The 25,817-nt window shown below is 40.5% G+C and overlaps 2 protein-coding genes and 1 pseudogene across 25 annotated transcripts in view; 1 reads left to right on the forward strand and 2 right to left on the reverse strand.

Moving 5' to 3' along the window:
- The window catches only part of BRCA1 (BRCA1 DNA repair associated), a 64,047-nt gene extending 54,452 nt beyond the window's left edge, over positions 1 to 9,595 (reverse strand). For 3 of the 18 annotated variants that reach the window (XM_067716110.1, XM_067716109.1, XM_067716107.1), the window contains exons 1-3: positions 9,073 to 9,372; positions 8,035 to 8,147; positions 335 to 388 (exon numbers count right to left, since the gene is read on the reverse strand). In XM_067716110.1, coding sequence (XP_067572211.1) covers positions 335 to 388; positions 8,035 to 8,114 — 134 coding nt within the window. In that variant the 5' untranslated portion in view covers positions 8,115 to 8,147; positions 9,073 to 9,372. Of the gene's footprint in view, positions 1 to 334; positions 389 to 8,034; positions 8,148 to 8,986; positions 9,373 to 9,417 lie in introns of those variants that run through there. The other 15 variants (XM_067716106.1, XM_067716101.1, XM_067716117.1 and 12 more) reach the window with 10 other exon arrangements.
- Positions 9,384 to 25,817, forward strand: part of NBR1 (NBR1 autophagy cargo receptor) — a 28,520-nt gene continuing 12,086 nt past the window's right edge. For 4 of the 7 annotated variants that reach the window (XM_067716146.1, XM_067716140.1, XM_067716145.1 and 1 more), the window contains exons 1-10: positions 10,103 to 10,245; positions 12,935 to 13,045; positions 15,634 to 15,696; positions 16,427 to 16,445; positions 17,233 to 17,255; positions 22,853 to 23,047; positions 23,376 to 23,453; positions 23,943 to 24,157; positions 24,631 to 24,798; positions 25,434 to 25,643. In XM_067716146.1, the coding sequence (XP_067572247.1) occupies positions 12,944 to 13,045; positions 15,634 to 15,696; positions 16,427 to 16,445; positions 17,233 to 17,255; positions 22,853 to 23,047; positions 23,376 to 23,453; positions 23,943 to 24,157; positions 24,631 to 24,798; positions 25,434 to 25,643 (1,073 nt within the window). In that variant the 5' untranslated portion in view covers positions 10,103 to 10,245; positions 12,935 to 12,943. Of the gene's footprint in view, positions 9,582 to 9,603; positions 9,897 to 10,102; positions 10,246 to 12,934; positions 13,046 to 15,633; positions 15,697 to 16,426; positions 16,446 to 17,232; positions 17,256 to 22,852; positions 23,048 to 23,375; positions 23,454 to 23,942; positions 24,158 to 24,630; positions 24,799 to 25,433; positions 25,644 to 25,817 lie in introns of those variants that run through there. The other 3 variants (XM_067716142.1, XM_067716141.1, XM_067716144.1) reach the window with 3 other exon arrangements.
- On the reverse strand, positions 20,530 to 22,225 carry LOC137212538 (thyroid transcription factor 1-associated protein 26-like; annotated as a pseudogene).

Below are 25,817 nucleotides of genomic sequence, written 5' to 3' on the forward strand. Positions count from 1 at the left end.
AAACACTGAACCTTAGAGGGCAGAGAGCAGAAGGACATGCAGAAATGAACAGAAAGGAGAAACTGGGACAGTTGAAACATAATTTGCTTATTTCGTAACTGCTTGCAATCTGCTTTCACCCATGGACACAAAAAACAAACAGCTGTTCAAAGTGATTTCATATCCCACTAGATAAATATGCCAATATTTTACCACAAACTATGGCTACAAAAACTTACGATTCTTTTTCACATAATTGAAGAAGCTAAAGCTTTAATAAAGCTAGGTGTTTCCTGTGTTATGAAGGATAAGCACAAAAGCTAATAATGGAGCCACATAAAACATTCAAACTTACTTGCAAAATATGTGATCACACTTTGTGGAAACAGGCTCTTTGATCAACTCCAGACTAGAAGGGTAGGGGAAAAAAAAAGAAAATAAAAGAAATGAGGTTCAATAATTCATTTAAAAGTAAATGAATAAATGAATTCTTAATAAAGAAGTTCAACTTTAAGCTGCTATAACTGAGTCAAAGTAAGGCTTTAAGTTCATTCAATAAATATTTATTAAATGTCTGCTGTACTAGGAACCAAAAATACAGCAGAGAATATGATCCTTACCCTCAATGAGCTTTCAGACATCAAAACAGAATATATCATTCTTTTCTATATTCTATGTTATCTTTAGCATTTAAAAAATTAGCTGATATTATTTCATATTAGTTTTCACTGATACCTTTTTTGAGTTATCATTGTGGGTGCACATCCTATATGTTAACTAAACTTTAAGCTCCACAAAGACAAAAACTTCTTGTATTTCTTTTGAATTCCCTCATAGCACTTCTTTGGCATGTGATTGCCTTTTTATTTTTTCTTTCTTTCTTTTTTTTTTTTTTTTTTGCGGTACGCAGGCCTCTCACTGTTGTGGCCTCTCTCGTTGTGGAGCACAGGCTCCGGACGTGCAGGCTCAGCGGCCATGGCTCACGGGCCCAGCCGCTCCGCGGCATGTGGGATCTTCCCGGACCGGGGCACGAACCCGTGTCCCCTGCATCAGCAGGCAGACTCTCAACCACTGCGCCACCAGGGAAGCCGCTACTTTTTATTTCTTAATATGGAAGGCTTAAAGCATTTACACAAATAAAACAGTAAAATGAACTCCATGTACCATAACCCAATTTCAGCAATTATCAGCTCACAGCCAATTTATTTCATCCATACCAAAATCCACTCAAAGCCAAGATTATTTTAAAATAAATCCCAGGGGATTTCCCTGGTGGTCCCGGGAGTAAGACTCTACACTCCCAATGCAGGGGGCCCACGTTCAATCCCTGGTGGGGGAACTAGATCCCACATGCATGCCGCGACTAAGAACCTGCATGCCACAACTAAAAAGATCCCGCATGCCACAACGAAGATCCCACGTGCCGCAACTAAGCCCCGACACAGCCAAAATAAATAAAATAAATAAATATTTTTTAAAATCCCAGCTGTCATAGCATTTCATCTATAAGTATTGCAGAATATATCTTTCAAAGATAAAGACTTTTTTAGTTTAACCATGAAACCATTATTACTCCTAAAAAATAATTTCCCTAGGGCTTCCCTGGTGGCACAGTGGTTGAGAGTCCGCCTGCCGATGCTGGGGACACGGGTTCGTGCCCCAGTCCGGGAAGATCCCACATGCTGCGTAGCGGCCTGGCCTGTGAGCCATGGCTGCTGAGCCTGTGCGTCCGGAGTCTGTGCTCCACAACGGGAGAGGTCACAACAGTGAGAGGCCCGCGTACCGCAAAAAAATAATAATAATAATAAATAATAATAATAATTTCCCTAGTATCATCTAATATACAACTCATGTTCCAATTTCTCTCACTGTCTCATAAAAATTTAATAATTAAATTCATTTAAATCAGGATCCAAATAAGATCCACACATTGCATGTGGTTGATATATCTCAAGTCTCTTTTACAGATTTCTCCTCTTTTTTTACCTCGTCATTTAAAAAACTAGGTCATTTGACCTCCAGAATTTCCCACATTCTAGATTTTGCTGATTATAACCCTATGATGTGGTTTAACTTGTCCCTCTAACCTCTATTTCCTGTAAACTAGACCTACAGGCAGAGTCAAAATTGGGTTCAATTTTTTGGCAAGAACACTTTACACATGGTTCTGTGTACTTTTATTACATCACTTCAGGGGGTACATGATGTTTGGTTTGTGATTACTTTGTAAGAACAGTGTAATAAGTACTCACTGAAGAAAATTTAGAAAATAATAAACTTAGAAAAATATTAAAATCTCCAGAAAAGAAAATACATCACTCAAATTCTCATCCCTACCCATCTAACCACAAAATCTCAAGGCCCTCCTGAGATTAATTCATTTACTAATATAACAAGTATTTATTGTGCATCTACTATGTGCAAGCACTGCTCTTGGAGATGCAAATACAGCAGCAAACAAAATAAAGCCTGCCCTCACAGAACTTACATTCTAGTTGTGGTAGGCAGTTGATTGAGAAACAAACATATATGGGAATAAGTGCTAAAAAGAAAAATAAAGCAAGGTAAGGGGACAGGAAGTGCAGTGTGTGGGGAGAAGGGTATATACAGGGTAGTCAGGAAAGGCCTCACTGAGAAGGTGACACTGGCAGACAGCTGAGCAATGTGAGGAAACAAGCTGTGCAACAGTTGGGGGAAGAACATTCCAGCAGAGGGAGTAGAAAAGGCAGACTCTGAGCAGGACCATGTCCAGGGTTTTTGAAGGACACCGAGTAGGCCAAGGTCTAGGATGAATAATCAAGGGGGAGGTACCAGTAGAAGAGGTCAGAGAGGTAGGTGGGAGCCTGAGCACGCAGGAACCTACAGGCTATTTTAAGTCTTCAGTGTTTATTCTGAATGAGAGTTCCAGAAACTGATTCTTGGTAAAGTTCAGGCAAGACATCAAAGAACAGGTAACCTGTGTATGTGATAGGAATGTGTTTCATTAAATGTTTAACTCTTTAGAAAAGGATCACAAGAAAAGCTGGGGGACAATAGCCTCCTTATGAAGGGTTTGGTAACACAACTCTCGCAATCATGGGGTTTCTGACGCAGCACAGGGCAATGAAAAGAAAAATACCAGAGTAAGTCAGAAGACTGGGTTTCTACTACAGTTCTCTTTGTTAGCAGAGTGATCTCAGGCCAACCACGCTACCTGAACCTCAGTTTCCTTCTCGGTCACCCACTCTACCAGTCTCTTGAGGCTATTCTGAGAATAAAATTAAATGCTACTTAGGAAAATGTTTACAACCTGAGATGACTTGTACCAATGTTAGTATTATTATTGGGACTGAAAGTGATTTTAAAAAGAAAAACAAAGAAAACTCTGATATGTTAGTAAATCACTATTCCTCAGATAGGCTAGACAGCAAAAGAAATTCTCAGTAAAAGAGAAGTTGGATTTAGCTATGATACCAGATGGCTTTCATTCTCACCACTGACTCAATTCTGAGATAATTATATTTCAGTATAGTAATTAAAAACCAAGCTATACAAACATACTGTAAACACAAACTTTGAACAGATGAAAACTCCAATACATAAAAAAGTAATTACTGTTGAAGGAAAAGCTTGAAGAGAGAATGGGAATGAAAAGAAAAAAATTAAAATGTTCTCTTCTAGGTCCTGATGAAAGTAAATGTTTACTATAAAAGTGATTCAGGGACTTCCCTGGTGGCGTAGTGGTTAAGAATCCACCTGCCAATGCAGGGGACATGGGTTCGAGTCCTGGTCCGGGAAGATCCCACATGCTACAGAGCAACTAGGCCCGTGCGCCACAACTACTGAGCTTGTGCTCTAGAGCCCGCGAGCCACAACTACTGAAGCCCATGTGCCTGGAGCCTGTGCTTCACAACAAGAGAAGCCACCACAATGAGAAGCCACACACTGCAATGAAGAGTAGTCCCCGCTTGCTGCAACTAGAGAAAGCCAGCACACAGCAACGAAGACCCAACGCAGCCAAAAATTAATTAATTAATTAATTAATTAAAAAATAAAAATAGGGCTTCCCTGGTGGCGCAGTGGTTAAGAATCAGCCTGCCAGTACAGGGGAAACAGGTTCAAGCCCTGGTCCGGGAAAATCCCACATGCCGCGGAGCAGCTAAGCCCGTGCACCACAACTACTGAGCCTGTGCTCTAGAGCCCACAAACCACAACTACTGAAGCCTGTGCACCTAGAGCCTGTGCTCCACAACAAGAGAAGCCACCGCAATGAGAAGCCCGCTCACCGCAATGAAGAGTAGCCCACACTCGCCGCAACTAGAGAAAGCCCGCGCGCAGCAACAAAGACCCAACTCAGCCAAAAATAAATAAATAAATAAATAAATTTATATTGAAAATAAATAAATAAAAATAAAAGTGACTCAAATATTTTAAACTTTTGAAACCAGGAAATATTTTAGGTCTACTGCATATTTATATTTAGAGCTTCCAACATGGTAAGTGATTGGAGAAAGAAGCTAGGTTAGGTTCAAAAAACCACCACCCCCCACTGGGATACACATTTTAGCAAACTCTTCGAAAGTCAAAGAATTTGTATATTCACGTGTAAAGAGTTAGAATGAACTACCAGTTATCAGAAATAAATGCCAATAATGACTCAGGGGCCAGGAGAAGGAATTTTAGCTTGAGACCTCAAAGAAGCTGGAAACCTACCCTATAGTTACCATAAATAACATTGTTTCCATTCACAGTCAGGAATCATTTAAGACATTAACTGCAAATTGTACTGTTCTAGGCAATGTTAAAAAAAAAAGTGAACTAGGTATGAGTTTAAGGTTTAACAACCAGGCAGAACAGTCTTAGTTTAAAAACCAGGTCTATTTCTAATAGAAAACAGATTGAGGACTTCCTTGATGGCACAGTGGTTGAGAATCCGCCTGCCAGTTCAGGGGACATGGGTTTGATCCCTGGTCCGGGAGGATCCCACATGCTGTGGAGCAACTAAGCCCGTGCGTCACAACTACTAAGCCTGTGCTCTAGAGCCCGCGAGCCACAACTATGGAGCCCACATGCCACAACTACTGAAGCCTGCATGCTCTAGGGCCTGTGCTCCGCAACAAGAAAAGCCACTGCAATGATAAGCCCGTGCACCGCAAGGAAGAGCAGCCCCCGCTCACCACAGCTAGAGAAAGCCTGCGCACAGCAACCAAGACCCAACACAGCCAAAAGAAAACAAAAACAGATTGAAAAAATAAATAAATATGGAGCTGGAAAATACACAGTAGTTGACTGAAAATAAAAATTTAACATTAACTTTCATTCTCACATCTTTAATTTTTATGTATCTGAGTTTTTTTTGGGTTTTTTTTTTTGCGGTATGCGGGCCTCTCGCTGTCGTGGCCTGTCCCATTGCGGAGCACAGGCTCCGGACGCGCAGGCTCAGCGGCCATGGCTCACGGGCCCAGCCGCTCCGCGGCACGTGGGATCCTCCCGGACCGGGGCATAAACCCGTGTCCCCCACATCGGCAGGCGGACTCTCGACCACTGCGCCACCAGGGAGTCCCCTGTATCTGAGTTTTTTTATTTGATAGTTTACTTTGCCAGAATGAGAAAGAACATTACATTATTATGACTGAGTCCCATGGAAATGTAAAATAAATGGACCCAAATGCCATACTATTAAGGACTTTTTGATCACTCTTTGTAATCATCATGAGTAAGTTTTATGCTTTTTCAAAAGCAATTTTTTTTCCAATTGTCATTTCCTGCTTGCCTGGCTCTGATGTTTCGTAAATTAGGCTGTAAAGCTCATTTAGCTTTGGTTCTTGTTTAGCTGAAATGTTGAGAGGCAGGGGAGCAGAAGGTAGGTTACTTACAAATCTTGTTTCTCTCTGAAAACACAACTTGCATTTTTTAAAATCTTATTTGACTCCAAGTATGAAAAACAACTTTCATGAAGCACAAAGCAAAGGTAAAACTTTTCAGTTTACTTTTTGAATAATACCCACCACTATCACCATGTTAAAAACCACTAAATTATCAAAGAACCAATTTAGTTTATTACTTAATACCTTCAACAAATGTTTACTGAGTGGCTACTATGTCCCAGATACTGTTCTAACTACTGAAGATAAGAAGTAAATAAAACAAATAAAAACCTCTGCCCATGGGAGTTTATATTCTGTGGGGGTTGAGAAAAAGGATAAATAAATTATACAGAATGTCAGATAGTTTTAAGTTATGTAAAAAATAAGCATTATGGAAACATAGGGGGATAAGGGATGTGTTGAGGGTTGGAGTGTTACAATTTTAAATTGGGATCGTCTGCCTCTTTGAAAGATGGTATTTCAATCAAGATTTGTGAGCCATGCAATTACCAGGGGAAGAATGTTGCAGGCAGAGGGTGTAGCAAGCATAAAAGCTCAGAGGCAGGAGAATATGTCGCATGTCTGAAGAGCAGCGAAGAGGCCAGAATGAGCAGAATTAAGAGAACAGAGGGAAGAGGGTAGTCAGTAATCCTCCTAAATTGCCTTTCTGGCTTTTTACCAAGAAATTCTGAGGTATGGTTTTTAATTTATTTTATAGATTTAAGAGATACCATTGAGGTCAGCTAGTGACTACCTGGGGTTCATAACCTTTGTTGTACCATGGACCCCCTTTGGCAGTTGGTAAAGCTCATGAACCCCTTTCTTAGAGCAATGCTTTTAAATATATAAAATACAAAATATAAAATTACATAAGAAACTAATTATATAAGAATACAGTTCTATCTATAGGCCTCCAAGGGTCATGGAGGGTCAGCAAGTTAAGAGCTCCTGAATCCACACAAGATAACTTTCTGGGGTGATGGAAACGTTCTATATCATTCATTCATTCATTCATTTATGGCTGTGTTGGGTCTTCGTTGCTGTGCGCAGGCTTTCTCTAGTTGCAGCGAGTGGGGGTTATTCTTTGTTGCGGTGCGTGGGCTTCTCATTGTGGTGGCTTCTCTTGTTGCGGAGCACAGGCTCTAGGCGCATGGACTCAGCAGTTGTGGCACGTGGGCTCAGCAGTTGTGGCTTGCAGGCTCTAGAGCTCAGGCTCAGTAGTTGTAGCGCATGGGCTTAGTTGTCTGCGGCTTGTGGGATCTTCCTCGGCCAGGGCTCGAACCTGTGTCCCTTGCCTTGGTAGGCAGATTCTTAACCACTGTGCCACCAGGGAAGCCCGGAAATGTTCTATATCTTGACTGGGTTACTCAGATATATATACACTTGCCCAAACTCATAGACTTGTACACTTAAGCTCTCTGCATTTCACTGTATGTAAATTACACCTCAATCTAAAAAAACTTTTACTACTCTAGTCCCCTCCTTATTTTGTAGATGAAGGAAACAAAGGCTCACTCAAAAAGTCTAAGAGGGGCGAGGGGCAGTATAGGGGTGGGGGGTGAGAGGTACAAACTATTAGGTGTAAGATAGGCTACGAGGATGTATTATACAACATGAGGAATATAGCCAATATTTTATAATAACTATAAATGGAGAGTAACGTTTAAAAATTGTATAAAAAATAAAAATTTTTAAATAAGTGAATAAATCTGGGGGGTGGGGTCAAAGAAACTTGCTAAAGGCTTTGAGGACTCACAGTATTCTTATTTAAATATAGTACAGGGCTAGTTTCAACCAAAGGTTCTCCCAAGACCTACCCACTCACTGACACCAAGCATTTGTGATTTTATTTTGCCATTATTAACTATGTCCATTCCAAGTGATCAAGCTGGTTGTAGAGATGGATGAAATGCCCAAACGCCACTTAAGCCAAACCAGAGCCTTGCCCCAATGTACAGCCAATCAAGACAGTCTGTGGACATTCAAGACAGGGGACTGTGTGTGTTGAGGTGACACAGAGGGAAGGTTAGAGTGGAGAAAAAGGAGTAATTTCTTATATTCCTAAAGCTCTTCATTTAAGAAAAGCAGCAACTTTAATAGCTTAATCTTAATAAACATTATAATTTTTTCTCCTTTCTATCTACGGTCAATTCTATTCATTTGCATCGGATATAAGGAAGAATCTCAAATTAATAAACTCTTGACTTACCAGATTGGACACTCTAAGATTTTCTGCATAGCATTAAGGACATTTTGTACTTCTTCAACGTGATTCGCAGAAAAATCCATTTCTTCCTGTTCCCATGAACTTTAACACATGAACTTAAATATATATGTAAATAAATCACGTTAAAAGGTTTAAAAGCTTGATTTCATTAAGTGCCACTTAAAATTGGAATGCTTTAGTATCAGATCAACCATAGAACTAATGACAAAAACCTTATTTTAAAAAAATTCTACAAGTTTTTTTGTAATTAAGACCATTTAAATTCTCTATTTTTTCACATCTAGCCTCCAATCACTTCCTTTTGGTCTTTTCCTTTCTCCAAGAACGGGAAAGCCACAGTGGGGTGACTGACTGGGTGAGTGGTGGTAGCCACCTAATTCTCCAATCATCCCGGCTGTTTTCTTTTTCTCGCTTAAAATCAAAATCAACACCAACCAATGCTCCCCACCCCTGTCCTTCCGCAGTGTTTTCCCACTGGCCTGCACTCATCTCAGGATCCTCCTCAGGCACATCCATGCCAGCAGCGTATATGCCAAGGGAGGCTCGCCCCTCTACTTCCTTCTTGTCCCTTCTCAGAAACGCATATGAATCCAGTTCTTAACGGCTCTTCCTCCCACAAAATTCTGTTTTCTCCTCTTCCCAGACACATTCCTGCACCCCGCTTTCCCTCTGGGTCTTCATCTCACATATACCAGCCCATCTTTGTATACCATGATGTCCCCCTCAAGACCCATTCCAGTTTCCACCATCAGGATTCCCCCTCGGAGACACCCTGCTCCCTCCCTTATCTTCAGCGCCTCCCCCCGACCCCGTGACCCACAAATTACCCCCCTCCCCACGATTTCCCCAGATTCAACGTCTTAGGCTTCTCAGGTTCCATCTTCCGCCCGCCCCTTGGCAGATAACACCCATCTTGCTCGCCTTCAGGAGTTACCTCTCCCCTGCTGTCTCCACACCTGTTTACTGCCTGTCCCCCGGAGCACCCTGTAGGCCCCTCTCCCTTCCCCAGGGTTCTCTCACATTTATCCAGAGCAAAGCGTCTGTGGTTCCCGGGCCCAGAGGCCCACTTCTCTGAAAAAACCCCCCGGACCGCCCTTGGTCAGGAACGCTCACACCGCGCAGTCGCAGTTTCAATTAATCTGTAATTCCCGCGCTTTCCTTTTGCCACGGAAACCGGCCGCTGCGCCTAGCGAGAGCCTCTCAGAACGCGAGAACGAAACACGTTACGGAAGGGCGGAACAGAAAGAGCTGAGCCTCTCGGGGTTCCTGATTGGTCACCCATTCTTTCCCTGCGTTACGTAATTAGAAAGAGACGGGAGAGAACGAATTCTGCTCGAGTTTTCTAACAGGCGCCTGACCCCTTACCTCTACGCTTCCAGGTGCGGCTTATTATGTCACAGTGATTGCTGTACTAGGGTCGGAATCGCTACCTGAGGCCCGAATATGAGCGCAAGATAGTGCCTAAAAGAGTCGAAGGAAGAGGGCCCATTCCCTCACCCTTTCCGTCGCAATGGAAGTCTCCAGTTTTGGTAAATAAAAGGGCTGTGGGGGGAAAACTACGATTTCCAGCATGCATTGCGGATCGAAAGGCCTTGGCCACAGTGTCCCTTGGAAACTGTAGTCTTATGGAGAGGAACTTCCGACACTGGAAGCGGGCACGAGTCTCGCGACAGCCCAGTTGACAAATTGAAGAGCTCCGCCCGCTTATGCACGTCAACAGATATGGATTGGAGTGTTATGTTTTAGTATCTTGAGAGCGGATAATAGGCTAAAGAACCTACAAATCCTAGGAAGACTACAATTCCCATCCATCCCCGCGAGTCTCCGGCAAGTCGTCCTCTAAGGTCGGTGACCTAACTAAGGTCCGGCGCAGCTTTTACCTGGGAAGGGGAAATCGGCCCACGGCTGCGCACTCGTAGTTCCGCCCCTTTGCCCCAGTGTTTGTTGTTGTTGTGAGGTTCTGGCTGCTCCTGACCCGCCTCCGCCAACTCATCTTCGACCAATCAGTGGGGTGGTAGTTTTGAGGGACAAGTGGTAGGAACCAATCATCTTGTCGGAAACCCCGAGACGCAGGGGACTAGGCCCTGTCTCTCTCCGCCATGTTAGATTCACCCCGCAGGGATAGCCCGAGAGCTGGCTGCGGACGGTTCTTGCACTGGCCTCGGGCAGGCGCCCCCCGGGGGCGGGAAGCTGGTAAGGAAGCAGTTGCGGTTACCTAGGGGTGGTGTCACGTCGCACTGAGAGGGCTTGGGGAAGTTCAAGGGAGGAAACCTGCAAAGAAGAGGGGCGACTTTTTCCGTGTCTGGGGCCAGCCGATCTTTTCAGTGACCGGATGGGAGAGCAGTTCGTGTTCCGAGGGGCCAAGGGGGCGGATACCACCGGAGGGATGGCGGGTCCGTGGCTTAGAACGCCTGGCTTCTGCTGAAGGACGCCGAGACTCCCCAGCACAAAGAGGGCCTAGGCAAAGAAAACGAGAGAGAGTCTTCAGGGGTTGGTGATACTGTCTTGGGGACATGGAGTGCCAGGAAAAGTTAAGTGGAAGACTAGGATGAAGTTTCCAAGGAAAAAAAAAATGACACTACCCACACAGCCTCCTACTCCCCCTCATCCCACTTTTGGGGAACCTCATAAGGAAGTCTCCTTGGTCAGGGACCTCTGGTATTGGAAAGACACCGTTTTTCCTTTTTATCGAACACGCAGCTTTCAGATCACACATTTTAACTCCAGGATAGCTTGTACAGGCCTCCGGTGGAGACAGTAATGAAAGCTCAGGTTCCCAGGTCAGATTCATTAAAGGGATTTTTGATATCCTGGAAAAATCGACATAGAGGAAAAGCTGATCTATGCCAAGCAAAGATGAGCCAGTGGCATGAACTTAATATAATGCCAGTTAACGAAAGCTGAAGGCCGAGGCCCCAGCTACCTGACTTTACTAACTACAGGGACAGAGAGTACTAACGATAGCTTTGGTATTTCCACAAGTTCAAGACTAATGCTCTTGCTAAAAGAATTTTCACATATAAGGCAAACCGAAATAGGCAACTCTTTATGAAGACCTGGATATGGTCCAGCTAAACTAGAATCTCCCACTTCCTGTTTTCTCCTTGCCAGCCAACTAGTTGGATGAGCTCCAAAGTATCTAAACTAATTTCCAACTGTGTAATTTGAGAAAAGGCAAAGAAGATTAGTTTCCTTTTGGACTTTAAAAAGTGTGGAAGTGTGTTTCTCAGAAGTTGAAAAGTGAGAATATGTTTTAGAATATCCACTTTTGGCTGAGTGAATCAGTCACCTAATCTCCCTGATTTTTTGCCCAAGATTCTGGGGAGTTGCCAGGAGTTCTGTCCAAATTTTAAGGACCCCAAGAATTGCATTCCATATGAATGAAATACTAGATGTCAGCAGGATTGGTGCTAGAAACTATTTTGGTGGTGAACTTGGCTCTAGGTAGAGAAAAAGGATGGAAAATGTTGGAGGATGATTGTCTTTGGATTAAAAAAAAAAAAATCCCTGATCCTCAGAGAATTGAATCCTCAGAGAATTCAAGATCGTTTTTAATGACAGTTGTATTGTTTCACAGGGCAGTTCCTTACACTGTGGAAAACAGGACTATTTCAGGCCCTGATTTATTACGATAATAACTTTTATATTTGAGTACCGTTTTCAAAGAAATAGCATACACATTTTTACTTGATCCTTGTGATAACATCCTTGTGAGGTTAGCAAAGCAGAGGTCTTAGACCTATTTTACAGATTAAGGAACTGAAGCTCGGAGGTTAAAAGACTTGCTCACACTTATATGGCTAGTAATGTGCCAGAGCTGTGTCTGGAACCCAGCTCTTCTAAACCCCTGTGATCCCTCCCCTCATTACACTGTAAACTCCTGAGACTTAATCTTGTTCCTCTCCAATGTCCTGTGCCTGGCGCAGAACCTGGCTCTTTGTAGATGCTTAGTCAAGATTTATTGATGAATATGTTTTTTAGAAAACATATAAACATATAAAAAAGCTGGCCTTTTTCATTACAACTTACATTTAGATTTAAACAATTTTTTCATAAAGTCAAAAAAAACCAATCTAACAACTCATAAGTAATCAATCCTTAAAATTCTTACCTTTTAGAGGTAAATATTCAATTATTTTGTGGATGAAATGAGTTTGGTTAAAACAGTTGACTACAGTCAATCCATATTGGGGGGATGGAAGGGTATAGATGAAATGAGGGTAGCTTTGAGTTGATCATTGTAGTTAGATGTTCACTACTCTCCACTTTTATGTATGTTTGAAATTCTCCATAAAAGAAAAAAAGTAGCCTACAAAAAAAACAAAAAACATGAACTTCGATGAAGGTTGTTGAATGCTACCCCTGTATAGTTTCTTGGCGAGTGGTTCAGCCTCTAACTTGTTGTTAAATGGATCTAATAGAGAACTTTGGTTGCTCAATTTAGGAAAGGGCTGCTTTTCCAAGAAAAATATAGACCATCACTTTCAGGCTTTAGAAATGTAAATTCCCCAAGGGTAGAGACCTACGCTTACTCATCTTGGTAACCTACTAGTAAATATGTAACAGTAGGTATCTGTTTAATTAAGCAATCATTATAAAGTTCATAAAATCCTAAAGGATTTTACAAATGTTAGATGATTTCTGTGAATGTGGCCAAAATTTACATTATCTCTGCAAACATATGGCAGTGAGATTCGTTTTAAGCCACCCACTAGACTGTAAATAGCAAAAGAGCAGGAACATTATCTTCACACCCACTGCTGTGTCCTCCTAGCCTAGCCTGTATTAGGTCCTCACAAGTATTTGTTGAATGAATGTTTATGCAGTTTATAGAACTCTTTCTAATGTGTTTTCTCTCTCTCATCCATCCTCTCTTCTCTAGCCCCACAGCATGGAACCACAGGTTACTCTAAATGTGACTTTTAAAAATGAAACTCAAAGCTTTCTAGTTTCTGATCCAGAAAATACAACTTGGGCTGATGTGGAAGCTATGGTGAGTGTTATTTTGTTTTGTTTCTCCATCCTTTAAGCATAAATATTTTTTCCAGAGATAGCTATTTTTAGCTGTGTCATATTTACCATTTCTGGGCCTTTTGGAAAATTATTTTTGACAGGGGCTTGGGATTCATATAGGAGATGTGCCCTGGTAGAGGAAACAAACAAATTCTTTCTGAGGCGTTTAGAAAGGAAAGGTAAATTTATTTTTTTAAGTGAGATAGGACTTAGAAATCCTGTTTATTTTAGAAACAGGAGGCCTGAGGAATGAATTGGTGTGGATTCCACCCTAACGAGGCCTGAGGTGAATGTTCTCTTGCTTGAGAGCAGATAGGTTACTGTGGTTTTTGAACCACCAAGGATATAATTTGTGTTTTGCAAGAGCTGATCGATTGCTTTTATTGCTAGGTCAGAGGATGAATATCTCAAAGTTGAGCAGGAAAAACTCGCACGGGTGTTCAGATAGCAGCTCATCTATCACTTTCGTTGTTGTTAGTGCTTTTCCTCTTCTTGGTTTGCCCTTTGTACTCTTCTGTTTTTGTTTGATTTGCAGTAGTGAATGTTTTACTTCCTGTGTAACTGTGTTTGTCTAATGAAACTCTTTGGTAAAAACCTAGTTTTACCTGGTTGGTAAAAACCTACTTTTCTCTGGTTATGTGTTATGGTAACCAAAAAGGAAAAGAAATGGTGGAGAGACCTCAAAAGATGATCTGATCTCATCCTTTGTCTTCCAGGAAAAATATTTCCTTTATACTACCCTGGACAGATGGTTATCCAGAAAGTTGGATCTTGTTTGTCAAATGATCTGAAAATCAAACACAGCTATCTTTTTTTTCCTAGTAGTTAAATGAACTGACAGCTTGCCTTTTTTCTTTATTGTAAATTTTAAATTATAAAAGTGTAATACCTGCCCATTATAAGAAGTGAAACAATCCAAACATATATAAAGAAAATGTTAATATCCCTCCACTCCCCATACCCTCCACCCGCTATTCTAGCCTCTTTGGGGGTAACCAGTGTTAACAGCCCTGTGTGTACTTCCCACATTTTCCATGTTCATACAGTTATCATACCATACTATGAACATTATTCTACAACTTGCTTTTTAAAAACAAAACAAAAAAAAAAAACAGGAGAAAAACAAGTAGTGGTTTACTAACATGCATACCTCCTGTATACATGAGTGATACCCAGGAAAACTGAGTAACTCCACAGCTTGCTTTTTTTAACCCAGCCTGTATTATAGACACAGTTCTCAATGAATAGACAAGGATCCAAGCTGCTGGTGGTGTTATACAACAATTTAACCATCCCTTATTGAAAGATTGTTTCTAGGGTTTTTTGTGGGTTTTTTTCAATTGAGATATAGTTGACATATAACATTATATTAGTTTCAGGTATACAATGTAATGATTCTATGTTTTCGTGTATTGCAAGATGATCACCACAGTAAGTCTAGTTAATATTCATTACCACACACAGTTACATTTTTTTTTCCTTGGGATGACATCTTTTAAGATCTATTCTCTTAGCAACTTTCAGATATACAATATAGTACATATTATTAACTGTAGTCACTGTGCTGTACATTACATCCCCAGGACTTTAGTTTATAATTGGAAGTGTGTACCTTTGACCACCTTTACCCATTTTATCCACCTCCCATTCCCTGCCTCTGCAACCACCAATGTGTTCTCTGTATCTATGAGTTGATGAGTTGTTTATTTGTATTTAATATTCCACATATAAGTGAGATTATATGGTAGTTTTCTGTCTGATTTATTTCAGTTAGCATAATGCCTCAATTTCCAAAAGGTTGGGTTTTTTTTTCCTTTTACCACTATAAAATAAACTACAGGAGATCCCTCTTTGTATATATAACGTATACACTGTTCTATAGGGTAAAGTTTCCCAAAGTGAAATTAATGGGTCACCAAGCATGTGACTTTAAATTTTCATAGATACTACTGCATGCTTTGCAGAACAGTGGTAGGACCCCACAGAAGCACATGACAGTGCCCTGGATCTTTATCCGCATTGGATGTCTTTTTGTTTTTGGCCGCAATGCGTGGCTTGCGGGATCTTAGTTCCCCAACCAGGGATTGAACCTGGGCCCTCGGCAGTGAGAGCCCAGAGTCCTAACCACTGGACTGCCGGGGAATTCCTCAACATTGCATGTTACAGCTTTAAAAATTGTGTTGCCATTCTGTTGAGATGACATCTCATTGCTTTAATTTAGGTTGTTCTGACTACCATTAAGGTTAAACATCTTTTCATGTATTTGTTAGGCATATCTGATTTCTTCAGTGAAATTTCTGTAGATTTTGGCCCACTTTTACCAGTTAAGATCTTATGATTAGCAGTTGCTTTTTGTGTATTGCAGATATTAACCCTTTGTCTCTCGTGATTTGCAAATATTTTTCCCAGTCTATTGCTTGTCTTTTGACTTTGTTTTTTTTTTAACCATGTAAAATGTTTAATTTTTATGTAGTGAAATGTCAGTCCTTTATTTTATGACTTCTAGGGTTCTATTACAACCTGCCTTTTTGATAACTTGATCATATAGTGTATACATTTCATTTGCAGGTAAAAGTTTCATTTGATTTGAACACTATTCAAATAAAATACCTGGATGAGGAAAATGAAGAGGTAAAGTATATTATGGTACCCATGACCAGGTATCCAGAATAGGGATCTTATTTCTCAAGAGGGATGTGGAGCTCAAAAAGTTCAGAATAGTGTTTATCTCATTTGTGTAGGAGTTTAAACATATTTGATAATTGTATGTTCTAAGCTGATTTGTGCCATCTGAGATGGAGTTGAGAAATAAGGAAGCGACATTGAAGAAGAAAATCTGAGAGATAACTTTTAAAACTAAATCTGAGAGATAACTTTTAAAACTTATGTTCAACTGTATCACAAGCTGCTATTTAGTTTCTAGTAATAAAAATAATAATGACAAACCCTTATTGAGTGGTTACAATGTGTCAGACTAACAACAGTACTATTATCATTATCTCTGTTTTACGCATGAGAAAACTGAGGCGCCGAGAGTTTAAGTAACTTGCACAAAGGCACAAAAGCTTGGAAATAGCAGAGTAGGGTACTACTCATACCCTCTGATATACATACTTTATATCCTCTGGCTCCAGAGCCCAGGCTCCTAGCCACTATATTATGCTGCTTCTTAACTACCTGAAACAAAGGAGGATATAATAGTTAAGCAGTAAAATTACTTAATTATTCACATTTAGTTCAGATACTGGAAAAGCTGAATGCCTGACCTGAGGTTTTGTATCTATCCTGTGAGGCTGGATATGCTGAATTGCTCAGTTGATGAGAGGTTTATAATTCACTGTTGCTTTTTTTCCTTTTACAGGTATCCATCAACAGTCAAGGTGAGTCCCTGAGAGAACCTATTCAGGTTTATTTAAAAGCCTTAATCTGATCATAGGCATTGGCATTTCCATTTCCATTCAAATCTTGTTGCAGTATTTATTTTAGAGTAGAATTTGGTATGCAATAAATGCACTCACTTACCCATAGGCATTAGTTACATAGGAGAGCTTTATTTTATAACAGTTTTTTGTGTATAGGTTGGTGCCTTGATTGGACCTAAAGGACAGCTTTAATGAGAGGTTCTCTTATATTTAAGATGCTAATGTTTTGAAAAACATGTTTCCCAATTCAACATATTTAACTTGTTTTCCTGGTATTGCTTTTGTCCTTGACTTGGTATATATATTAAAGTCAAGTTATAAATAAGATGGTTGGTTTTTGAGAGCATGGGGTGCATTTTCCCACAGGAGCAATGTTATATTTGAAGATTAGGTTCCCAGGATAGCCCCCAGAACCTTATTTTAACCAGCTGAAATGATAGTATTAACACCATCCTTTAACTTCCTTGAGTCCTGAGCTTCACTAAGCCTAGAGTGAGGGAGCTGGATTGAGTTTTTGTAACTGGAAGACTCTAGTAGCAGAGAGAGGGATTTAAGGGGGAGAACTAATTTGCAGGTAGCTTCTGTTTATGATGGGATAAGAAGGGAATTTGTCAGCAAAAAGGTAGTAGCTGTTCATATATAAGGACTGTAAGCTAAGAATTCTTAAAAGTAAGAATTGTCCGTGCTTAATAGAATCTTTTGGGCTGGTAAAAAAATCACAGTATGTATATTTTTGTCCTTCTAGGAGAATATGAAGAAGCACTTAAGGTAATGATCATTTCGTCTTATTTTCAAATAATTTTTTAAATGTTTATGGACTAAAACTTGAGCCTGAATTCCATTAGCCATGTGGAGAAACTAATGACTATAAACACAGCAAAACCCATTTTTAGGGAGACTGTGATGAGTTCAGCATACCATGCAGCAAAAGATACCTCCTAATATAAAGATTCTTTCCAGTATCATTGCATCTCATTGCTGGTCTTGATGCCACTGTACTGGCATTTCAAAATTGAAAGAACTCTCTGAAATGATGCTTTCTGGTTCACATTTTTTATCTCCTTCCTTCACCTTGTTCCCTGTCAAATGTTACACTATAATGTGGAAGAATTTAAGGTATAAACCATCCATTTACAATCTCTTGTATGTCAGTGATGAATTAGAGTATTCCTCAAGGTCACTTATTTAAGGTGTGCTAAGCTGACCTTTCACTGACTATCCTTTTTGAACTTCTAATCCAGGCTGAGCCATTTTCCATAATCACTTTTTGTCTAGGGAGGGAAAGGCAAGATTTTTTTTTAAATCAGGAGCTGGATTTACCCTTCCTGGTTTTTGATGAGAATTGCTATTCTGAGTGCCACTTGTTTCAAAAGTTTAGCCAATGTCTTCTTGGTTTTTACGCAGAAATCCTCATTTACCAGCCAGTCTCTTGGTTTTAGGCATTCAGGCCCTTTCCTGGTTTCTCTTAGTTGAAATACCCGTCTCTGTTAGTAATTTTTCATGCTTCGTAATTTCCCTCTGCAGGACTTGGGATGTGTGTGTATATATAAATATATAATATATATAAATATATATAATACTGACTTAAAAATCAGATTCTGCAAAGTACATTTTTTTTAATCTGTGCCAAAAATGTGTTTTCAGAGAAAATCTTATTTTCATACTCAGACTTTGTATTGTCACTCATTTGTATAGGTGCGCTTCGTTACAGCACGGGCCCTGCCCCCACCATTTGGAAGTGTCACACACACACACACAAAAAGCCTGTACAAAAGACTGGCTTCCCTTCTTCCTGTGACCTTGACCTGTCCCACAACTTCCTAACACTTATTAATTTATGAAACTTTTTCTCAGCAGTTTTGTTTTGCATGTCCATTGGATTACAAACTTTATTAAAAAATATAGAACAACAACAAAAAGAAATTTCCCTCTGCCCCAGTTTTCACGTGATCTTCCTAGTTCCCCTTTGCTTTTTTTTTTTTTTTAATTTATCTATTTTATTTACTTATTTTTGGCTGCGTTGGGTCTTCGTTGCTGCACATGGTGTTTCTCTAGTTGCTATGAGCGGGGGCTACTGTTCGTTGTGGTGCATGGGCTTCTCATTGCAGTGGCTTCTGAATTCTGAATTCCATTAGCCGTGTTGCGGAGCACGGGCTCTAGGCGCTTGGGCTTCTGTAGTTGTGACTCACGGGCTCTAGAACACAGGCTCAGTAGTTGTGGCGCACGGGCTTAGTTGCTCCTCAGCATGTGGGATCTTCCTGGATCAGGACTCGAACCCATGTCCCCTGCATTGGCAGGCGGATTCTTAACCACTGTGCCACCAGGGAAGCCCTTCTTCTTTGCTTTTAAGCTGTTCTAACATGATGTCTCCCAACACCCCTTTACTCTTCTCCAACCTTCTGGCTTTTCTTTTTCCATATTCAGAAGCTATAGTAGTTTCATTAAAAAAGTCATTTAAAAACTTCATAATTCTTCTACCTTTCTCACAGCCACTATTAGTTTACCTATTCTGTCAGAAATCTTGGATCTCAGCAGTCTAGAGTTTATATAAGCCTGTCTTGCCCTAGGAAGCAAGACTTTTTCTACATACATTTTTTTCTGTAGTAACATATAATACTTAAAATTCCATGTTTATATTTTGACACAGTTCGTTGTAGTTGTTTCTTGAGCAATTTTTTCCACAGACTCTACCAAATATTTTAGAAAAAGCTTCTTGGTTTGTGGTCTAGAGTAGGAGTTGGCAAACTATAGCTGGGAAGCTGGCCATATATGTATGTGTGTGTATATATATATATATTTAAAATTTTTTGTAAACATTGTATTTCATCTGAATTTAATATGATACAAAAGTATTATGTGCTTGAACCTGTCACCTAAATAGAAGGTTCTTTCAGTTCTCCAGGCCAACCTTCCTTTAGAGGCAAATAAGAAACAAATCACCTCACACCTGTCAGAATGGCTGTCATCAGAAAGACCACAAATAACAAATGTTGGTGAGGATGTGGAGAAAAAGGAACACTTTTACACTGTTGGTGGGAATGTAAATCGGGGTGGCCACTGTGGAAAACAGTATGGAGGTTCCTCAAGAAACTAAAAATAGAGCTACCATACGACCCAGCAACTCCACTCCAGAGTATATATCCAAAGAAAACAAAAACATTAATTTGAGAAGATATTTGTACCCCAGTGTTCATAGCAGCATTATTTACAATAACCAAGATATGGAAGCATCCTAAGTGTCCATCAACAGATGAATGGGTAAAGAAGATGTGTGTGTGCACGCATGCGCGCGCGCGCGCGCACACACACACACACACACACTGGAATACTACTCAGCCATAAAAAAGAATGAACTTTTTCCATTTGCAACAACATGGATGTAACTTAGAGAAATAGGTCAGGGAGAGAGAGACAAGTACTGTATGTTATCACTTATATGTGGAATCTAAAAAGTAAAACAGGGACATCCCTGGTGGTCCAGTGGCTAAGACTGCACTCCCAATGCAGGGGGCCCAGGTTCGATCCCTGGTTAGGGAACAGATCCCACACAGTGCAACTAAGACCTGGCTCAGCCAAATAAATAAATATTTTTAATAAATAAAATAAACTAGTGAATATAACAAAAAGAAACAGACTCATAGATACAGAAAAGAAACTAGTGGTTACCAGTGGGGAGGGACAAGAAGGGTAGGGGATTTAGAGGTGCAAACTATTATATATAAAATAAATAAGCTATAAGGATATATTTTACAGCATGGGGAATTTAGCCAATATTTTATAATTAAGAAAGGAAGAGAAATCACATTATGTGGCGTATATATAGATAATTTGCTTTTACAAAAACAAAATATTTGGACATTTTATATTCAGTATAGCTTAGCAATCCAGTTTCTGTTGACAAATTTAGTTAACTGTTAGGAGGTATAGTACATATTCAAGAGAACTTAATAGCCCACAGATATTTTAACCCTTAAGGATGACATGTCTGATTTAATTTTGTTTCTGTTTTTAAAGAAGATACTGGTAAGAATTCGCTGGTGGTCTAGTGGTTAGGACTCCGAGCTTTCACTGCTGAGGTCATGGGTTCTGTATCTGGTTGGGGAACTAAGATCTCGCAAGTCACGTGGTGTGGCCAAAAAACAAAAAAGAGATAATACTGGCCCTTTGTAGTAGAGGCTTTGAGCTGCTTCTCTCTCTTTTTTCCTCCTAATTCTTGTTCTTTAACAGCATGCTTAGCTTGTACCTGTTCACATTCTTCCTGTGCTGTTTGATTTGATGTTTTCTTTTTCTTTGGAATAGCAAGAGAATTTACTCTTATGCTACATTGTTCTTCTGGCCGAGGCTGCTCAAAGCTACCGTGTTCTTCAGACAAAGTCTGGTCAATACTATATTGCTCTTCTGGCAAAGGTTGATCTACGTATTCTTCTTACAAAGGCTGGTCAACTTGTTCTTCTGATAAGGACTGGTCAACTTTTCTAGGTGGCTTCCTGAGTCTTTCCTCTACAACTAAGTAGAGGTGCTTCAGATGATCAGGATATAAATCTGTGAACTGTGATTCCTGTGAGGTTTGAGCCTTCATTTCCTGTCGTAGCAATTTCTTATAATTTTTCTGACTTTTTAGTTTTCTTCAAAATTTAAAGCCTTCCCTCACGAACTTTCCCCACGAAGGCCTACAGATGGTTGATGGTTAGGTTGCCATGTGCTCTGTTTCACATTCTTATTTCTGAATCCTGCCAACAGCTCCTTTGTTACATGTCCCAAAAATCCCTGTCTGCCACCTTGCTGCCAGCATCACCCTGGCCACATTTTTTTTTTTTTTTTTTTTTTTTGCAGTACGCGGGCCTCTCAACTGTTGTGGCCTCTCCTGTTGCAGAGCACAGGCTCTGGACGCGCAGGCTCAGCGGCCATGGCTCACGGGCCCAGCCGCTCCGTGGCATGTGGGATCCTCCTGGACCAGGGCACGAACCCGCATCCACTGCGCCACCAGGGAAGCCCCACCCTGGCCACATTTTTATAAATAAAGTTTTATTAGAACACAGTCATGCCCATTCATCATGTATTGTCTGTGGCTACTTTTGTGCCACAATGGCAGAGTTGAGTAGTTGTGACAGAAACTGAATGGCCTGCAAGCCTAAAATATTTATTATGTGGCCCTTTAAGAAAGTTTCCTGGGTACTTTCTTGGTGGTCTGGTGGTTAAGACTTCACCTTCCAATGCAGTGGGTGTGGGTTTGATCCCTGGTCAGGGAGCTAAGATACCACATGCCTCACAGCCAAAACACCAAAACATTAAAAAAATAGAAGCAATATTGTAACAAATTCAATAAAGACTTTAAAAAAAAAACTAAAAGTTTGCTGAACAACAAGGATGTACTGTATAGCACAGGGAACTATATTCAGTGTCTTGTAATAACCTATAAGGGACAAGAATCTGGAAAAGAATATATATATGTATATATATAAATAACTGAATCACTTTGCTGTGTACCTGAATCATTGTAAATCAACTATACTTCAATTAAAAAAAGAAAAAAGAAAGTTTGCTGATCCCTGACCTAAGATAATAGCTTTCAGACTTTTTGGACGTGGAATGCTGTTTTTAAGTGGAATCTTAAGAAGTCTAATGTGTGAAAATAGATAAAGGAAGAACAAATCTTGTCACTGGGTAACAAGTGGGAGGAGCTAGAACCCCACGGACTTGACCCCCTAATCTCTTCTTGGACGCTGGAGTACCTTCATGGAATCTCAAATGCTCCTTGAAGTAGAGTTTTCAAAATAGGATATTTAAGAAGATGCTCTTCAAAAAGAGGTGACCACTTAAGCATGCTTTCCAAAATACTATTCTTAGTGGGAAGGTAGACGCTTAACTTTGGACATAGCTTTAAGTTTCCTGGGTCTAGAATTGACTTTTGAAAAGTTGAAATTAGAATCCGTAAGTGGAGTCCTACGTAAAAACCAGTTAATAGATGGTAACTAGACAAACTGTGGTGATTATTTCACAATGTATATTTGACATTTTCAAATGTCAAATCATTATGTTGTAACCTGAAACTAATATATGTCAATTACACTTAAATTTAAAAAGTTAAACAGAAAAGTAGTAACCCAATTAATGAAAACATCTCACCTAATGAAGAGCTACACTAAAACCCTTTTGTTTTTAACAAAACCATTCCTAGTTAACATTCTTGGCCAAGAAACAGCAGACTGTTAACATATTTGTTATTTGATTTAATAAAAGAAGCATGAATCTGATATTTTCCAGCATATTTTACCACACCTCTTCTGTTTAGGTGTCTTTGAAATTTTATTTAGGAAAGGAGAATCACACAATATTGTTTTTAATTTCATAACGTATGCTCTCAGATGGCAGTTAAGCAGGGAAACCAACTGCAGATGCAAGTCCATGAAGGCTATCGTGTTGTCTACGAAGCCCCACCCCCAGTTGGAGCAGAAAAACGACCAGTTGCAAGGACAGGGAAGAAGCCACTTGCACATTATTCTTCACTGGTGAGAGTCTTGGGATCAGACATGAAGACCCCAGAGGAGCCTGCAGCACAGGTACAAAGGGAATGGACCTGTCTCTATGATTTTTCTAACCTATGTTTCATTGTCTCTAGTCTAAGATTTGAGCTGTTCATCAAAGATTTGGGAGTTGTTTTGACTGTCTCCGTCTGACTTTTTGAAACTAGTAACAGTGGTTACTTCTGGAGAGGAGCATGAATAGTTTGACATAAAGACTTCGGTTTTTCCTATACTCTTTCATGCTCATTTTTTTTGACCATATATTTATATTATTTGGCAACAGAAACCTCAAAGTAATACATTTCAGGAGATTTACTTTAAACAGAAAAAGAAAAAAACTATCTCCGATTGTGTTTACTTGCAGCAGTTTCCACCTGCTCCACGTGACGCAGACCAGCCTCAAGACAAGCCCCCAGATTGGTTCACAAGCTACCTAGAGACAGTGAGTGTTCTTTCTGGCTTGGGTTCTAATGGCAGTGTTGGAACGGGTGGAATGTGGAAGAAACAGAAAGCTAAATCCAGATGGCTGCTGCCTCTGGTACAGGTGAATGAAGAGTAGTAGCTAATAATATCCAAACTAGAGTAGTTCCAGTCAAGAAAGTTCCTAGCTTTTGCAATAATGTACTAGAAAAAGGGGGGAGTTTAATTCTAAGGATGTAAGGGAAAGGGACAAATTTCTGTGCTTGAGAAGGAAGAGTTAGAAATTTACTCATCAATGGATTTTTTGGTATTTTATTTGAACCAGTTTAGCTATGGAAGGAATAGACCTTTTTTGCTTTGTTTCTGTCCCTTCATTTAGTAGCTATTATCTGTTTATTATGCTCTTATGTTATACCAGAGGTGGTGAGGTTTCAGGTCTATTTGATATTTTCATGCCTTTTTCCAGTCTTGGAACTGAGGGGTTTTTTCCCCCATCTTCTCTGTATTCTAGTTCAGAGAGCAAGTGGTTAAAGAAACGGTTGAGAAGCTTGAACAGAAATTACGTGAGAAGCTTATCCTCCAGAATCCATCCTTGGGTTCCTGTCCTTCAGAAGTCTCAATGCCTATTTCAGAGGAAACACTGTTTTTGCCAGAAAACCAGTTCAACTGGCATATTGCTTGCAGCAGCTGCCAAAGGAGGATCGTCGGTGTGCGCTACCAGTGCAGGTAAAGCAGTAACTGGGCAGTGAATAGCTCTTAGTAGAACTTACAGCAGGCGGGCCTTCTAGCATTCTGGGAGGTACCCTCTGAGCACCATCCATAGCAGCTCTGGATTGGAAACAAGCTACTCTTCACCCACAAGATAAAATAACTATTTGAAGGGTATTCAGATTGTGGTGTTCATATATACTTTCGAATTAAAAAAGCCAAAATTAAGTTCCCCAAAACAAAATTGGATCCCCAAGGATTATCTCCGTATTCCAAATGCTTTCATATCTCGTTTTCTCCCATAGATTGTCCTTTGAAATAGGTACAGGTGAAGTGTTACTATCCTCATTTTATTCATGAGGATTGAGACATGGCATGGATGGGTGATGTGCTCAGGTTCCCACCTAACTGGTAATAGAGCAGATAAGGAAGTCTGGGTCCCTATCGCCCAACCTCAGGTACTTCCCACTGTTCCTTTCTTTTCCTCATAGCCTCTGCCCATCCTACAATATCTGTGAAGATTGTGAATCGGGGCCATATGCCCATGACTCCAACCATGTCCTGCTGAAGTTGCGGAGACCTGTTGTGGGTTCCTCTGAACCCTTCTCTCACTCGAGGTTCTCTACTCCTCGTCTTCCTGCTGCTCTGGAACAGGCCAGGTAAAACCATATGTGCATGGGATGCTTGTTCTCTGTTTGGTTTCTTGGTTTTGGTGACAGGGTGTGAGTCACAAAACTACAAATAGTCTCCTGGGAATTCCCTGGCAGTCCAGTGGTTAGAACTCCACGCTTCCACAGCAGGGGGCACGGGTTCGATCCCTGGTCGAGCAACTAAGGCCCCACATGCCGCATGGCACAGCCAAAAACAAAACAATAAAAGCACATAGTCTCCTTAGTTCCCACTCCTTTCCAGTTGATGTGCAATGACGGGGATAATTATCCTCCAAAGCTAATGAGATGGAAATGAGAACTACAGAAAGAAATTAAGAAACTAACCTAGAAGCTGACGCTGATGGAGACCACAAGTGGCTCAAAATAGCTTCAGGATTTTTTAAATATTTATTCATTTATTTATTTAGGCTGCACCGGGTCTCAGCTGCGGCACTCAGGATCTTCATTGTGGCGTGGGGATTTTTTTTTTTTTTTGCAGCATGCATGCACAACCAGGGATTGAACCCGCGCCCCTGCATAGGGAGCGCAGAGTCTTACCCACTGGACCGCCAGGGAAGTTCCTGAATAGCTTCAAGATTTGTTTGTGAGATTTGTTTTTTAAGACTGTGTTTTTTATCTCACAGGCTCCAGAAACAGGTTGACAAGAACTTTCTTAAAGCAGAAAAGCAAAGGTTGCGAGCTGAGAAGAAACAGCGTAAAGCAGAGGTCAAGGAACTTAAAAAGCAGCTTAAACTCCACAGGAAGATTCATCTGTGGAATTCGATCCATGGGCTCCAGAGCCCCAAGTCTCCTTTGGGCCGACCCGAGAGCCTGCTGCAGTCTAACACCCCAATGTAAGCCCAGGGCCAGGGCGGGAGCCAGGACTTTAGGTCCAGCCCTCTAAACTGGAACTTAAGCCAACTTCTCTCTTATTTATTGGTAACCCATAACACCCAAACCCTTAAAACTTCCCGTTTTCCGATCCTAGTGTTCTTAAAGGGTGGTTTGGTAGTTATCTTTGACACTTG

This window comes from Pseudorca crassidens, chromosome 19 (genome assembly GCF_039906515.1).
Source record: "Pseudorca crassidens isolate mPseCra1 chromosome 19, mPseCra1.hap1, whole genome shotgun sequence".
NCBI lineage: Eukaryota > Metazoa > Chordata > Mammalia > Artiodactyla > Delphinidae > Pseudorca > Pseudorca crassidens.